General features: G+C 41.6%; 1 protein-coding gene across 2 annotated transcripts in view; it reads right to left on the reverse strand.

Moving 5' to 3' along the window:
• Positions 1 to 16,206, reverse strand: part of GLT1D1 (glycosyltransferase 1 domain containing 1) — a 43,490-nt gene that overhangs the window by 8,029 nt on the left and 19,255 nt on the right. For both annotated transcript variants that reach the window (XM_039560897.1, XM_039560898.1), the window contains exons 7-10: positions 10,237 to 10,332; positions 9,177 to 9,226; positions 4,742 to 4,785; positions 4,157 to 4,277 (exon numbers count right to left, since the gene is read on the reverse strand). In XM_039560897.1, the coding sequence (XP_039416831.1) occupies positions 4,157 to 4,277; positions 4,742 to 4,785; positions 9,177 to 9,226; positions 10,237 to 10,332 (311 nt within the window). The remainder of the gene's footprint in view (positions 1 to 4,156; positions 4,278 to 4,741; positions 4,786 to 9,176; positions 9,227 to 10,236; positions 10,333 to 16,206) is intronic.

Raw genomic sequence — 16,206 nt, forward strand, 5'->3', positions numbered from 1 at the left:
CTGCCAAGCCACTTCAGAAAACACAGCTTCAGCTCTGAGTGTGCAAACCCTGGGCCCTCAGCTCTGCTGCTCGTGCATGTCCTGATCCGAAAGCTTTAATTACTATTGATGAATTGGGAAGTCTGGAGATGCACTCACTGTAAAACCAGAAATATTCATATTGTGCAATTATCACAGTGTCAAATGAGGAAGAAATTCACTCCCTGAAATCTTCACACTGTTTCATAGTGATTCCCTGTCCCTCCAGAGTCAATGCATTTTTAATTGCTGTCATTACAATCCTGCATGAGGAGCAATTTTGCTTCAGTCCACACAGCAAGCAAACAAAATTCCAAGGAGAAAACCACGATTTTTTTATAGTTTGGACAAAACTGAAGAGACAAATACCCAGGCTGATAATGTACAGGAAGGGACTGCTGGGACTTTGCAACATATTTTAATAACTTAAAATATCCAAGGAAAGCACTGTTTAAATCACCACTGCAGATGTATTAGTCTGACCACAGCATTTCTATGGTCCTGGCACAACCATCTGCTTTGCAGCAGGTAGTGCTAAAAATAGTAACAACCCTTAATGATATAACCTCTTCTATGCTTTGTATCAGAAACTACCAGATTACCTGGGGGTAATTCAGACAGATTAATGAAGTGAACACAAACCAGAATAAATTAGAAATATATTGAGACACGGATTTTTTAAAAGGAAGTTTTTAAGAAGTCATTTTGGTGAAAGAAAACACAGTCTTTGGTCACCCACAAATCATTGGGTCATTTGCTCTGACTTCACTATTAAACAAATCTGTTTCCCAAAGGAAGAGATCCAAAAGCATTGGGTGGCAGTCTGTACAGATGTTCACAGAGCTTTGCCCAGGAAATGAGAGAGGTCAGGGTCCCACTCTGCCTGGCAGGCTGGGAATCTGCAGCTCCAGGAAGCTGCTCTTGGCTCCAGTTACCCCAGTACAGCCCCAACACCGGCACCCCTGCAGCACCAACACCCCCAAGAGTGACAGAATTTCTGATTCAGCTCTGACAGCCTTACACACCCTCATGTTCAGGCTGCTGACCTCACCCAACACCTTCAGGGAATAAGGAATGAAGATATTTTACCTGAACTTCTGAGCTGCAAATCCTGAGCTGGGTGGTGGCAGTGAAGTGTGGCAGCGTCTGCTGTCACCTGCCTGAGGCCCTCGCTGCAATTTTCCTTTTAAAAACCAAAAATGTGGAAGAATTTCAGGTCTGGCTCCTTCCCAAGCAGGCAACTGTCCACTGAAGAGAAGGAGCACCTGGACAGTGACCATGGAGCAGGAGTGTGAGTGGCCTGGGGCAGTTCTGTGCTGCCCTGCAGGTTACACTGGGCTGCAGCACAGCTAAAACGTGTTTCAAGGTATCTTCCTTCACTTCTGGTTTTGAAAGCTACAGAGCTGATGATTGATTGAAGTCGAGCACCAAGTTTATGTTTAGTTTTCTGTAATTTCCAAACTCTAAAGGGAAAGACATTTGTTCTGTCTCAGATTTGGAGGGCAGTAACTGCTACACAAGAAAATCTCCAGGTCCCCAAAAGCACAGGTACCAGTGAATTATAGCTACTGAAAGAACAGATGGCCACATACTTTAGATGCAGGGCTGCCTTTATACCACTGGCCTTAAACAAATGGATTGGGCTGTAAATAATTACTGCACGAAGTGGCTTCAAATTTAATTTAGATACTTACTCTATTTTTAAGCAGTAAAAAGAATCATTTGCATTGTTGAAAATATGTATAATTTACTGACCTGGGTTCCAGGAATAATAGCATAAAACAACATTTTAGTCCATTGGCCATCTGTTTTGTTACATTATTTTGACTGCAAATGTGTTTTACTGCTCTTGCAGAAGGATGCAGGGTGTAAATTGAAGCTGTGGGAACGTTACCCAATAAGCACCTCTGCCCAGCAATGCAAGGCTGGTAGAGCAAATACAGGGTTTATTTATTACTTTGTCTTCTGCATTGTCCCTCATTTTCCTCCTCCTAGCCTATACATCTTTTTGTTGGCTCTTCAATTTTACTGCTTTACAACATCATCTTTATTTTTTTTTTTTATCATTTGCTATGGCTTTTATTCCAAACTGCTAGGCCTGTGCTTCACACGTTGGCCACGACTGGATTTTACCTTATAGCACAATAGAGTCTGCCCAACTTCCTTTTCTACATTTTTAAAACTTTTTTAATTGGCTTCTTTTTGGTAACAACATAACAGTCTAATGATTTTTACAACAGTGGGAATATTCCTGAGAGCCCAGAAAAAGTGCTCCAATGAAATGATGCTGGAGTCAAAACCTTGTTTTAGCAGGAATTTAGGGAACACACAAACCTTTCCTGCAGTGGTGCCCTTGCCACCATCACATGCCCAGGAACGTGCAGAATTCTTGAGATCTCAGAGGAGGAGATACATTTTTAATGTTTGCTATAATGTTTGTTTTCTCTTCTTCAAATGCCAAACAGAAAACAGATCAGTTACGGTCAAATCTGGGAGATACCAGAACCAGCTGACAAAGTAATTAGTGATGGCTCCTAGCTCTTTCATACCTTGAGGCAGGTTGCACTAGATGTGATTATCTATTTATCTCATTTATCTATTATATATTTATCTCACTCTAAAATACTGTTTACAGATTCATGACCTTGTTAAATGTTGAACATCAAAGACAATGAGAGTTGCATTTCCAAACTCAAGCCTGCTATTCCCAGCCTAGGAGCAGAAGGTTTTTATGCATAGTTTTGTGCCTTATTATTTAACCAGATCTCAGCAGATGGCCCTTCCTGCTGCTGGCCACCCCAGGAAAGAACTTCACCGTGTTAGACTGGCACTCCCTGAGAGAGAGATGTTCTCAGCAGGGTATTCTATTAGCATGTCCTCAAATCCCAGTGTCCAGGTGACAGCAAACAGACACTCAAATCCCAAACCCTGTGGAGGGGAGTCTACCCCAATTGTCCCATCAGTCCTGAGCTGCACAACGATTTGCACCAGACCAAGCACACAGGCACTGCCGTTGCAGATGCTGTGTCTCCTCAGAGCCTTCCTGGTTTGCTTTGCTCCTGTTTCTCACTCCCTGACACTGGAGAAATAAATCAGGTTGATTTTTGGTCAACTGTTCTATGAGTAGCCCTGAGGGGAACAGGGAACTGGTGAGGAGGAGGTGACAGAAACCTAACTTCCACTTCCCTGAGTCAGGGCTCTGTGCACTCCACCCCAGCCACACAGAGTCTGCCTGGCCTGACACAGCACCAAGTTTGGAAATGTCACAGCCTGTAATTGCTGGAGCAGAGCACTGCTGCTGTGGAAGAGCAGCTGCCTCCACCTCTGAGCACTGGCATTTTGGGATGGAAATACACATTTGCTGTCTCGCCATCATCTGCCCTTCCTAATTCCTCTAATGCTCACTTAGCTCTTACTCATGAGGACTTTCAGACGTGTGGAAATGCTGGAAGTGCAACTCATTAGAAACAAATGGGAGGTTCATTAATACAAATGATGCAATGTTTCTGAGCTCATGATGAGCCAACATTCAGCACCCACCAAAATAAATGGAGTCATGAAAGGCACTTGCCCAAAGAACTTCCACTATAAGTACACTTACTTTTTTCTGAGAAAGCATTTGATACTAAGCAGTGCCCTACTTTGACAGATATGAAATAAAACTGGTTATTAATTTTCAATACTGATGGCAAAAGAATTAACTGAGCGTGTCATTCATTCATTAATCATTTCAGAATTAAATAACGAAATACAGCTCTTAGATTGCTTTTTGAAAGGATGTAAAAATAAATGAAAGTCCATTCTAGCAAGATTATAAGGAAGTGGGTGTTGAATCAAGCCTAGTGACAACTACAGTAAATCAGAATGATTTCTACATCTCAGGTCTGTATTGTTAATTTAGCAGGATTGATAAAATTACATTCTATCCTTTAAAAATAAATAGACAAAGCACAAAAAACTGTCAGTTCAAGGAAAGAAAACCTTAATTGGTAGCACTTGCGAAAAGAAACATTTTAGTTTTGTCTTCACTGGCTTTGAAATACGGACAGCAGATGTTGACACACATTTCCAGTGGTAAAAGGTGATTTCAGATTCTCTGTAACCTCAGTGAATAACCTCGGCACGAGGATGGAATTACCTCCAGGATGGCAGCAGACATCCCCTCGGAGAGGGAGCTGTTCACCACGGCAAAGCACCTCCTCACAGCAGCGTGCAGCTCCTCCTGAGGCAGCTCCGGCAACAGATGTACCCCAGGGGCCCTGGAAACCAAGAGATCTCCTAAGCCAGCGTGAAAGAAATCATGAAAAGACCGACAAGAACTGATGAAATTCTTCCCTGTGAGGCGGGTGAGGCACTGGGACAGGCTGCCCAGAGACACTGGGGGTGTTCCATCCCTGGCCAGGTTGCACAGGGCTTGGAGCTGTCCCTGTCCACACCTAGGAGGCTGGAATGGGATGATCCTTCAGCCAACCCAAACCATTCCATGACTCTATGAGCAATAAATCTAATTCAGAGTAAATCAGGTGTGATGTAACACAAAACATGAACACACTGGTTATTCTAAAACTTACAGTGTTTGGAATACCCAGTCTGAGAGTAATCCTGACAGATTTGTTACTTACACAGAGCTGTGCATGGACATTCATTTGCATGTACATGATTTAAAAAGGGGCAGCCAACTGCTTTCATTCAGCAGATAAAAGGCTTAACGTTAATTTCTTACCTTTTAACTTTCTCCTTAATTTCACTTGTAAAAACTGGATCAACCTAGAAAGGAGCATGCACAGAGGTCAGTGGCACCACTTCAGCACTGCAGCTTGTGTTTGAAATACCCAGAGAAGAAAAATAAAGTTTAGCACATTTTTAAACTAAAATATTTTAATGCTGAGCTTTGAAATCATACCACAGATCTGTAACTTGGTGGTTGTCTCAAAGGCCTGGTGTGACAGCTCCTGTGTGAGAGAGGGGCAGGGCACTGATGTGCCAAGGGACTGTCCCTCTATGCACGGAGTAAAAATGTGCCTCAGTGACCTCAGGAAGATTCTGGGTGTAAACTGAGACAGTCACACAGGTGCTCTGACACAAACAGTTGTTTGAAAAGTAATAAACTCAAAATTCTAAACCCCAGTAAAACATGAAGGCATTAAAGTGTTGTCTAAGCTGGGTGATTAACTCCAGTAGGGTTATTTACAAAGCTTAACTCTGTCTGCTGTTTTCATTTAACATGATTAAAAGAAATAAACAGAACTTGAAAATCCTTAACTAGACATGAAGAACAGAACTCAGCTTTTTTTATTAAGGCTGACTGACTATATTAGATTGATACATGATAGCTTGCAGCATTGTAAGACTGGGAATAACATGAATTTTTAATGTATATTAATATTTTGGGGTTGATTGTAGGGTTTTTGTTTTAGATTATGAGATACAAAACACAAAGTGTCTTAGAAAACCCTTTTGGTAAAAAGTCAGGATTTATTTTATAACTATGATTGTATGCTTTGAACACAAAATTGATTACTTTATGAAAACTGGGCTTCATAAATTTAAAGATTGAAGCGAATCACTTGCACTAAGGAAGGAATTCATACTGAATACAAAAAATAAAAGCTTAACTGCTTAAAAAAGTTTTTTTGAGATTTCCTACTGAGTGTCCCAATTGCTATTTCTATATAAATATATTTTTAGCTTTTTCCCCAAAATTCCATTTTGATGCTGAGTTCCCCTCATAAGGAACTACCCTCTGTTTCCACTAAAATCGATGGAGTTCTTGCAAGTGATTTAATGAGCAGTGAGATAAGGTCTTGTGTTCTTGTCCCTTTAGAAGGATCAGAAAAACTCCAGCCTGGGCCTCATAAAATTTGAGAGCTGTTAATTCCTATCCCCTCTACTTCAGTGCAAGCCAAGCAGTCGCCATCTGCCTCACAGACAGAACCAGCCTTTGAGCTGTATCCTTCTGCTGGTAAATATTCCAAGAATCCTGGCCTGAACGTGAGAACTCCATTAAAATATTGCTGCCAGGGTGGGCACAGCAGTGACTTAGAGGAGTGATGCTCCCGAGCTGCATTTAGGAACTGGGGGGGCACAGTTGCCTCACCCCAGGCTCAATCCAGCAGGAACTGGACCCAGCAGGAGCTGCTCACTGAGCTGGGAATGCACTCGGATGTGAGTGCTTCCAAAGCTCTGGCAGGGGGCTGAGAACTGAGCACAGGCACCCAAAAACATCCTGCAAACAATGGTGCTTCCACCCAGAATATCTCCATGAGCCACTTCTTGCACAGGTAGCGTTTGCTGCCACTTCTGATGTTGTTACTTCTCAGCACAGAGGCAAATGCACTCATCAGTTCCCTATCATTTGTGTAAGCATCACCCACCCTGGGCACAGCCTTCACAGGGCTGCAAATTTATCAATCTGGCAGAGATCAGAGGAAAGCAGCTCGAGCTGAACAGCTCCTATCACAAGAGAAGAGATGAGACAAGGAAAGGGGTGTGGACACCCACCAAACAGGTCCAGATGTGCCATTAAGGAAGTTTTACTCTGCTGACAGGAAAAGAAACATCCAAGATGTGTTTGACAGTGCAGGAAGTCACAGATCAAATGCTGCACAGAGATGAAGGGGCCTGTTAAGCACAGAGCCCACCTAGCAAATCTTCTATAAACACACAATATTAAAATGCTGCCACATAAATATTAACTCAAATAATGGTCCAGGAACATCTTTTTTATAATGCTGAGACTTTAGACTTTGTAGGGGAAAACAGGTCTCAGTACATTAAAAATTCTGTCAGAATATCACCAGAGTACTACAAGCAAAGAGCTTGAGGAATCTGCAAAGATATTCAATATGGAGAGGGTGAATTTGCTCAGGCTCTCAGGTTTCTGAGGTTTTGGCAGCACCACTGTGAAAGGAATCCCCTTTACTCCAGCAGTGGGTGACCCCAGGCTCCAATGTTTATCTGATGGAGCAATGTTCTGTACTGCCAACAAGCAGGGTTAAAAACACAAAATGAGCTCTGAGAAGTTACCCAGCAGCTGAACACAAGTTTTGCGGCCATAACTTTTTTTAAGTTTCATAAGCTCCTATTCTTAGAATAAGGAGCTGCTGAAAATTAGCTGGTGTTCCAAATTTCATTATAGAAATGAACAAAAGGAAAACTGGAAGTGGAGACAAATGCTGAAAATTTTACATAACACAGGCCTCAATCCTGCAACATTACCTCGATTGCACCATTGGAGACAATCATGCACAGAAAATGCAGGGAATAATATATAATCTTATGGCAGCAAATATTATCATCTTATGGAAGTAAAGCAGAAAATAGAGTGTGGCCCTTTGTTCTTTCTTTTCTTAATTAATATAATCTTATTGTACGGGCTTTTAATATTCACAATAAAAATTACATGCTTCATAGACTGTGGCACTGATTTTCTTAAGATTTTTGTAGTTTGAGAAGCACCATGAATAAGAAAAGTGCAGCTAAATACCAATAGAGCTGAGATGTATTTTTTTTCCTTTAGCAATATTTTAGTTCTGTATGAGAACTGTTCTGTGTGAGAGAAATATGCTCTAAAATGTTTTAAGGGGGTTCAGCCCTTGATCCAGCCTCTGCACTGCCACAGGGGTATTTCTGGTCTGTAAAGACATTAGCTTGTGAAAAAGTGAAGCAAATTTAAAAAGACGACTAAAATGTTTAAAATCCTCACTGGAGGCAGCAAGTGCATCTTTTGATTCTAAAGCACAGCTTCATTACACCTGCTCTAGATTTGCCTTCCACACCAGTTCACTTCCAAATCATTTTGTGTATTAGCGTGGAAAAAAACCCCAGATGAAACAAAAATGTAAAAACAGCTTTTAACAATAAAATCCTATGTCCAGAATTTGCAAAGAATAAAACTGAATGAGAAAATAGAAAAATTGTTCTTATTTTCCTGTTGAGAGTCTGTTTGTTTTTTTAATAAAGCAAATTGCCTGCAAGTTTTCAGGCTCATGTGGAGATGAACCAGAGATGAGACTGATACAGAGGGAACACATTACCCAGATGAAACAGGGACGCTTTTAGTCCCCTTCAAGCATCAGGGAGAGTTTGTTTCACATGACACAGCTGCCTCCCCAGACCTTTTCCACTGGTTAAACCAAGGCTTCAGGCTGCCTTTTCAAGCCCTCTGCTGCAGGATCTACATGGAGAACACTGACTTCTTTCTCAAAAGCCCTGCAATGAGTTTTGTAACTTCAGCATTAAGTTACACAGGCAGCACACAGAAGCAGAAGAATCAGGACAGAGGTACCAACTTTAAGATCATTCTGAAATGGGGATATATAAAAAGCCTCAGCTTATCCCAGGCTTTAGTGCACTGAGATTTTAAATGTACAAGAAAATGGACTGGTTTTCTTTGTCAGCTCAAGCTCTGTCCTCACTGCCGGCTGTCAGACAGAACCTGAACATCATTTTGCACCTGCTGACAACTGTTAATCGTGCACAAATCGAGACTCCCAGAAATGGCATCAAAGTCCAGCTGGAATGGAGCAAAGACCCAATGCTCCATGTGAACAGAAGATGTAAGAACAGGGATAACGAGCATCTGAATCACCTTCACAACATTAAAAATCCTCATTAGCAATGCCTGTGGAAAAAAGTCCTCCTAGATGGCAACTGCTGCCTTTCAAAATATTTTATAGGCTCATTTCTAAGTTATTCATGTTGAAATAGGCATTTCTAATATTTTATTTGCAAAAGCATGCATTTTTAGTAGTTTGTGGGTGTCTGAAATCCCACAGGTGTAACAACAGTAGCCAAGAGTAGAATCCAAGTATTTTGATAGTTTTCAGAACTTCTGTCTGTAATCGAAGGAAGCAGTAAGTGAAGAGATCTGGGCTCCCTCAGGGTGTCTCCTCCTGCAAAACCCCCTGAGGTGTTTCCCTCTGCAGTGCAGGAACCCTTCTGTTGACAGCACAGCTCTGAACTTTGGAACTCTGGGCACTGGAATTGCTTCCACAGTTTAGACCTGTTGGGAACAGCCTTTACAACTTCTAGGTTTGCACCTTCTTATCTCCTTAACAGAAATCCTCTGACCTAGGTTCAGTCTGGAATAGGTCTGTGGTATCTCAGATGCAGGGAAATGAAAGTATTTAGAAATAAAAATTACAACAGCAACTTACTGCAGGTCCAATAATGCCCAGGTGGACACTGGGGTCCTTTCTGTGCCAATCTGAAACAGAAGAGGAACAACTTTTTTATTAATAAAAATCATTAATTTTTTAATCAATGTTTAATAGCTCCATGACTGAAGAATTAGACAAATATTGTATTGCTACTTAAAAGACTGAATGTGCACCATACTCCATGCTCAGCGCTCACATTACTCCTCAGAATTCAAATATTAGCATATCTGAAAGTTAGTATTTAGCCTTTCTACTTCATGCAATCTCTTATGACTCAAGGGTTATTTAACTAAGCTCAGATATTAATTTTGAATCACTCCAGAGAACAATGCTCTGTATAATGCAGCAACTCTGGCCACTAAGCCAAAGTTACTTGAATTTCTTCCTGTGTAAAGGAACGTGTGGAAGTAACTGCAACCATTCACTCAGTTATTTGCACAAGAGAAATCTGCTGCTCTGTGAATGCCAGAATATAACAGCATAGTTCACTGCAAACTGCATTTGCTACTCAGCACCACAAGGTTTAAAGGGTTATAAAAGTAAGTTGAATAGTGCAGGCTAAATTTCCATGCCAGAATACTTGAACCTTTTACAGACACAAACAGAACCTGACAAAATATTCCCTTTTGTGACTATGAGGAAACTTCAGCCTAGTCTGAGCACTGAGCCAGAACAATGGGTGGTAAAATTTGTTTGCAACTTCAATGGCATTAATTAGCACACATGCAAATCAATGTAACAGCCACGGGACAGCAAGATAAGAAAGTGATTTTGAAGCAGGTGATCTTTCCTTTTGTCTTCCATCAATATTGCATGTAACAGCAAAACAGTTTTCTCAGCAAGGAAATCCATCAAATATTGCTTTGATTTTAATGCTCTGTTATTCCCAGCAGGATGGAAAAGACATGGCACAGAAATAATGTGTTGAACAGATCAATAGTTACGTAAGAATTTCTTTTTTCAAATGCAAATATACAAGGACATTTCCTGCAATGAATAAAACAGCTCATGCCAAACCTATAAACATTCATAGAATATTCAAATAGACACTACTTACCTGAGAAAACTTCTACTAAATACAGAGGGTCTTTGACTCTTCGAAGCCCACATATCAAAAGAAACAGATGGAAACGGTCTGTGTTTGCAGGAATGGCTGTAACAAATTATTGTGAAAATAATTAATGCATATAAAAAAGCTGAACACTCCAAATTGTTCCATGAATGAGCACATACAGTGGTAAAAGCAGTAAAAAGGTGGATTATGAAAAATGGTCATTATTCCCTCTGTTTTCTGCTCTTGCATCAATCGTCAGATTGAGGATTTACATCATTTTATAGGGCACAGGAGTTTATTTCCAGAGGCACTGAATGTGCAGGACTTGGAGAAAAATCTGGTGGCTGGTGGTGCTCTTAGACAGCAGAACCCAGCTCTGACTGCCCCTGCAGCTGAACAATTCTGGGTGGTTCTCAATGTTTTTACCCCTAAAAAGAATAACTTTGCATCCATATAATAACTCCCCACCTATTTCCTAAGTGTAGGTCTTAGAGCTCTTGATCTGACACTTTTTGTAGTTCAAGATCAGGAAATGCCCCATAGTTCTCAATCTCTGTATGCCAGCACTGCTACAGGATAGTTAACCAGAAATTAAATTATTGCAAAGCATTTATTTCACACTTATTGCTACAATGCAGATGAAAAATAACTTGAGGGAAAAACTTCAACATGGAGCTTTTAACATTGAAAACCTGTTGCAGATACACAGCAACAACTCATGAAAATAATTGTGTAGGCTTTATGGGGAAAAAAAGATCTGATGCAGGATACTGCAGTTTCCCCTGGGTCTGTGGCAGGATGAGTAATTCAGAACACTGGACAGGGTCACCATGTGATGAACTTTGCTCAAATGTGTTTAGGATAAAACAACATGAGTCAAAAATTGCTGAATGAACACAAATAACAACGTGATTCAATAAACACTAGAGGGGTTGAAGGGTTTATATTTGATTTTCTGTACTGGACAAATCAGTTTGGTGTCCTTCAGTTCAGCCCCTTATGGAGCTCATGGGTGACAAGGATTACCTAAAACCAGGCAGCTCTGCTTGGGGGACATCATGGGTCCCACAGCAAGGCTCTGTTTGCATGGTCACAAATCTATTGCTTTTGAAATTAAAATCCAATTCAGGAGCATTTAAATTCTCCCTGTCACGGGGTTCATTACTGAGTCTGCTTCATTCAACTTAAAACAACTTGAGTTGTCAGAAGTGGCTGCAGCAGACATGGTAAATAACATTTTACTGGTTATTGGACCAAGAAATAATTTGTAGTTTATAATACACAAACATTTGGATTGGAAAAGCCAATCTTCTGGTGCAGTGGGCCATTAATACTGTTTGCTCTCAGACATGCAGCAGTGGTTTCAGTTTATGACAAACTCCCACAAAACAAACTACTAAAAAGTGTTACCAAAATTCAGACTGCCCTGTAGCTATCCACAAGGCACAAATATCCATTTTAAACTGTGGGTTCCACTCACTGATGTTGAGCTCTGGCTATTTGGAAACAAACCTTGGAGTTAGTGCTGGCAGCTCAGTCACACGGGAGTGAGAAACCAGGTTTTCCTGGTCTCACATGGAGACTACAGAATTATTGCACTCTTGAAATTACTGCTCTTTTTTATGTCTTACCAGCTTTTTGTTTCTATCTTACAGCTTGCAGTCTTTTAATTTTATTAGATAGGGATTTAAAGCCCTAATAGACCAGTTCTGTGCTGTCTTGACTGCCATTCTGCTCCCTGTATGAACACCTGAACCTGAAAGAGAAAGAGAAAACTGGCCCCACAGGCATTCAGGCTTTTCCATCCAGTTCCTGTGCCATTCAAAGGTACTTGTCCCAAGAATCTCACCAATTACACTCCAATTGTTCCACCAGTGGAACGACCTAAAATAACATTTATCAGTGAAAATAGCTCACTCAACTGAGCTCTCATTTTGAAAAGCCATTCCCATCTCTCCCAGCAGACTCCCCCTCACGCTGATTTGCAAAGCCCTGCTTGTCTATCAGGATGCTTCACTTAGTTTTCTCTGAAATAGCAGCTCTGGGGACACGGGGCTACAGACTGGGTCCTACATGGCCTTTCTAAAACTTGTCATAAAGGGCCACTCAAACAGGATTTGCCTCTGCCATTCAGTGTAATGAAGTGAGAATCTGCTGTAGTTTTATTTTGTTGTCTCCTGTAGATCTCAGCCATCACCTAATTCATTTTTACAGGCAGACCTTCCCCACTCAATCCACTTAGAGGCACAGAAACCATTCCTCTGAGACTGCACTGCCGCTGTTTGTAGTGCTGGGAGTTTACTCATTCTCTGCCTACTTGAGCTCAAACTTCAGCAGCACTTGTGTGACTTGTTCACTTTCTGCCCATCCACTGAAATGCTGAAATTCGCACATGGAGCTGCCTGCAGCAGGGATTTCCCACCTGTTGCTTTTTCCAGCCTCGCTGGCAGCCCTGCTGGGAAAAACCCAACCCACAAACAGCCACGTGTGCACGAAAGCAATCATTTCAGCATGCTCTGTCCTCTGAACTGCTGAGAAGAGCACACGAAGAGCTCAGTGCAAGGGCTGCCTTTACCTGCCACAGCCACCAGCTGGCTGAAAACTGCCCTTTGAAAGAAGATCTTTTTTCTGTTTCCTTCAGCTTAAACAAGACTTTCAGCATGTGAATTTTTGCTATCATCCTGCCTTTTGCAGATGTAGTAAGATAGTACCACCTTGTGTGGCTCTGAAATGGAAACACGTCAATATGGCACAACCAAGTGATTTTCTTTTAGTACGTTCCCTGTGCCACTATCTTGTTTGAATGACAGGCAAACACCCAAATAACAAAAAAATGCTTGAGTCTCTTTCTCCCCATTTCTGTTAGTGATACAAAGGCAAAGATTTCCAACAGCACACTGTGCTTCATTATCGCTTCCCTCATTTATCTTCCTGTTTGCTTGACAAAGAAACACAAAATAGAAAGATTTGTCCATAAACCCTGACAATTAAAAAAAAAAAAAAAAAAAAAAAAAGGGTTCCTTGGTACATGTTTTCCAGCCATCCTTCAAGAATCACTCTACACTAAATGCAAGTAAAGCCCTGTAATTAACATCTCTGTCAGCATCATAAATAATTGTTTCAAGTCAGTCAGAGATGCTGCTCTAAAACAAGTGTTGTCAGGATTTGGCTGTGGCTGTGGTCTGCTTTGTTCCATTGGCTTTCCCTATAAAAACCAGTTGCACTCTGGTCACAGCAGGTCTCCAGCCTGCTCAGCAGGTCCCCTGTTCAGCAAGACGTGGGAGGTCAAGGCAAGAACAGGGATGAAGAGGAGTGTGAAATGTCATTCCTCTCCTCTGCTGTCCCAGGGTGTCACCCAGGAGCAGGGGATGGGCACAAATGAGCTGCAGGGGAGCCATGGCCAAGCTTAGGGCTGATGTGCAACTCCACAGCCAGGCACATCCTGCTCAGTGAGGAGCAGAGCTGGTGTTATGCTCTAAAAACCTGTAATTTCAGAGTGGAGCTGCCCAGTCAGAAGGGCACCCAACTGCTGTGCCAGTGGGTGAGCTGGTAGCACTGGAACCTGGCACAAAATGTATTGGCTGGTGGGTGAAATGTAATTAATGCTCAGGATTGGTGCTCTCCTGCTGGCTGATTCTGAGTCACAGCACAGCCCAGAGAAAGTTGTCAGACCTTGGCTTATCCACCCAGACTTTTCCATTCTCCTGCAGTGGGTTTGGTAACTGCTCGACATGAAGCAGCAGCACTGTGTTTAACTTCTGATAAACTGCCCTGGGGCCTTCAGGTGCAAGGCAGAATGAGAGCATGGAGAATATTAAAAGTGGAAAACAGGAGAGCATTTCATAATGCAGCTGTGCTTGTCACACCAACTATTTCACTGTTAGCACAGAAACCCAAAGTCATGGAATCATTCAGGGAGGAAAAGCCCTCAAAGTTCACCAAGGCCAACCATAAACCCAGCACTGCCAAGGCCACCACTCACCCGTGTCCCCAAGGGCCACATCAACACATCTCTCAAATCCCTCCTGGGGATTTGCCCTGGGCAGCTGAGCCAGTGCTTGACACCCCTTTGGGTGAAGAAGTTTTTCCTAATCTCCAATCTAATCCTCACCTGGCACAATTTGAGGCCATTTCCTCATGCCCTATAGCTCGTTACTGGGGAGAACAGGATTATTCCACACTGTGACAGTTCACACTTGGGCCATTATAAACATCTGCACTTCGATGCCACCACAGCAAAACATGAACACAGACAGCAAACATAAAGCCTAAATAATTTCTGAAGCTTCAGTAAGGACATTGTTTTTCTAAGAAAGACAGGAATAACTGTTATCTAAAGAGATTTTGAAAGTGTAGATTCATTTAACTCCATCCCTGTAGGTACTATCAAGAAAAAAAATGCAGCAGTCATAGATGCACAATAAAAATAAATGTATTACTGCAAATCTTTAATCTTACTGAGAGCTGCAGGCCTCAAAGTGAATGAGTAATACCAAGCATTAGCTTGCTGAGAGGTAAAGAAGATTTAAAAATTAATTTTCCAACCCCTGATTTCAAGTTCACTGTTGTGTTCTACAGACCTTTAGAGAACAACTCCAAGGCCCCATCAGTTGGGCTTACTCATCCATTTTTGGTTTTGTTCAGAAAAAAAAATCTCAGCCATGACGAGATGGTGAGGGGATATAACCTTATTTTCTTTTCTGGTCACTTTGAACCACAGCAGGTCTTTTATTCCTCTTGAAAATATTTCATTTATCCATCTCCTGAGCACCTGAAAGTATTGACTGCTCTCCTAGAAGAGGAAATCCATGGTTTATTGCTGAGATTTCGGTCTCTAAGACGGTGATTTTATTTCCTCAAGTATGAAGCACAGATAAATTTGTCCAACTCTGGCACAAATGTTTGATACTCTGAAGTTTTCAATTCATAGCTCTTCTTAAGTTTATCTCCCTACACATGGAAGAAATACCTTCCATTAGCTCTTGTAGTCTCTCTTGGCACCTTGAGTTTGGGTTTGTGTCCCTTTCCTGTGCCAGCTGTAGAACCCAAGGTGCTGAGAGCAGCCGAGTTTCCAGCTGATTGAGGTACTGGTGTCCCACTGCAGCACCAACACCTTCTCTGGCCTTATCCTGACTCTGAGTGGAATTGGAGCCACTGGTGACACAGAAGTTTGACAATCATGAGCCCAATCAGTCCTTATTTCAGTACTATACTTTACCACCTGCTGATCCCAAACACTTATTACTGTGCCATTTTATGTCACAAAGCAGCTGGTTTCTTAGAAGTGCAGGCAACAACTTTATCCAATTTATTTTGTACTGCTATTCACATCCACCAGTGAATAATTGCTGGGGTTGCTGATATGTTTGTGAAGACAGAGAAGTTAAATGAACCTGTAAACTTCTGGGGACAGGCCACTAATCCAGAAAAATTAGACTGCAAAACTCTCAATCAATCCTTTTTTCCCCTGTTTCTCATTATTTCTAACAGATCAGACAACAAAAAAGCTCTGTGTTTTCAGATCAGTTTGGGAACTCAGTTTATTGCTGCTATCATATAATTGTTATTATGGGCAGCTGTATAAGTGCACAAACTTTTACTGTTTAGTTTTCCTTATGTGGGTCTCCCTCTCCAGCATAGCTTTAGGAAAATCTAATGCCTCTGTAAAACCCTGGCTGCGTCATGACGGGTTATGGAAACTTCTCAAGCTCAGAAAATAGCCGTGCTATGAAGCAGAAATTGCATGACAGTAGAAAAATCAAACTACAAAAGCATATTGCATATTCTAGTTGCTAGTGCAACGAGCATGTGACCCTATGGTCCCATGTCACCTCCCATGAAAGCAGCTTTAAGTCCTAGCTGTTGGGTAAACAAAGATTTCTCAGTTTATTAGTGCAGACCTTGTTAGTTATCTACATCTCCTAATCACATGATGCCCTGGTGTTTATTAGGGTCTGTATCTCACAAGCTGCA

This window comes from Corvus cornix, chromosome 15, assembly GCF_000738735.6.
Source record: "Corvus cornix cornix isolate S_Up_H32 chromosome 15, ASM73873v5, whole genome shotgun sequence".
NCBI lineage: Eukaryota > Metazoa > Chordata > Aves > Passeriformes > Corvidae > Corvus > Corvus cornix.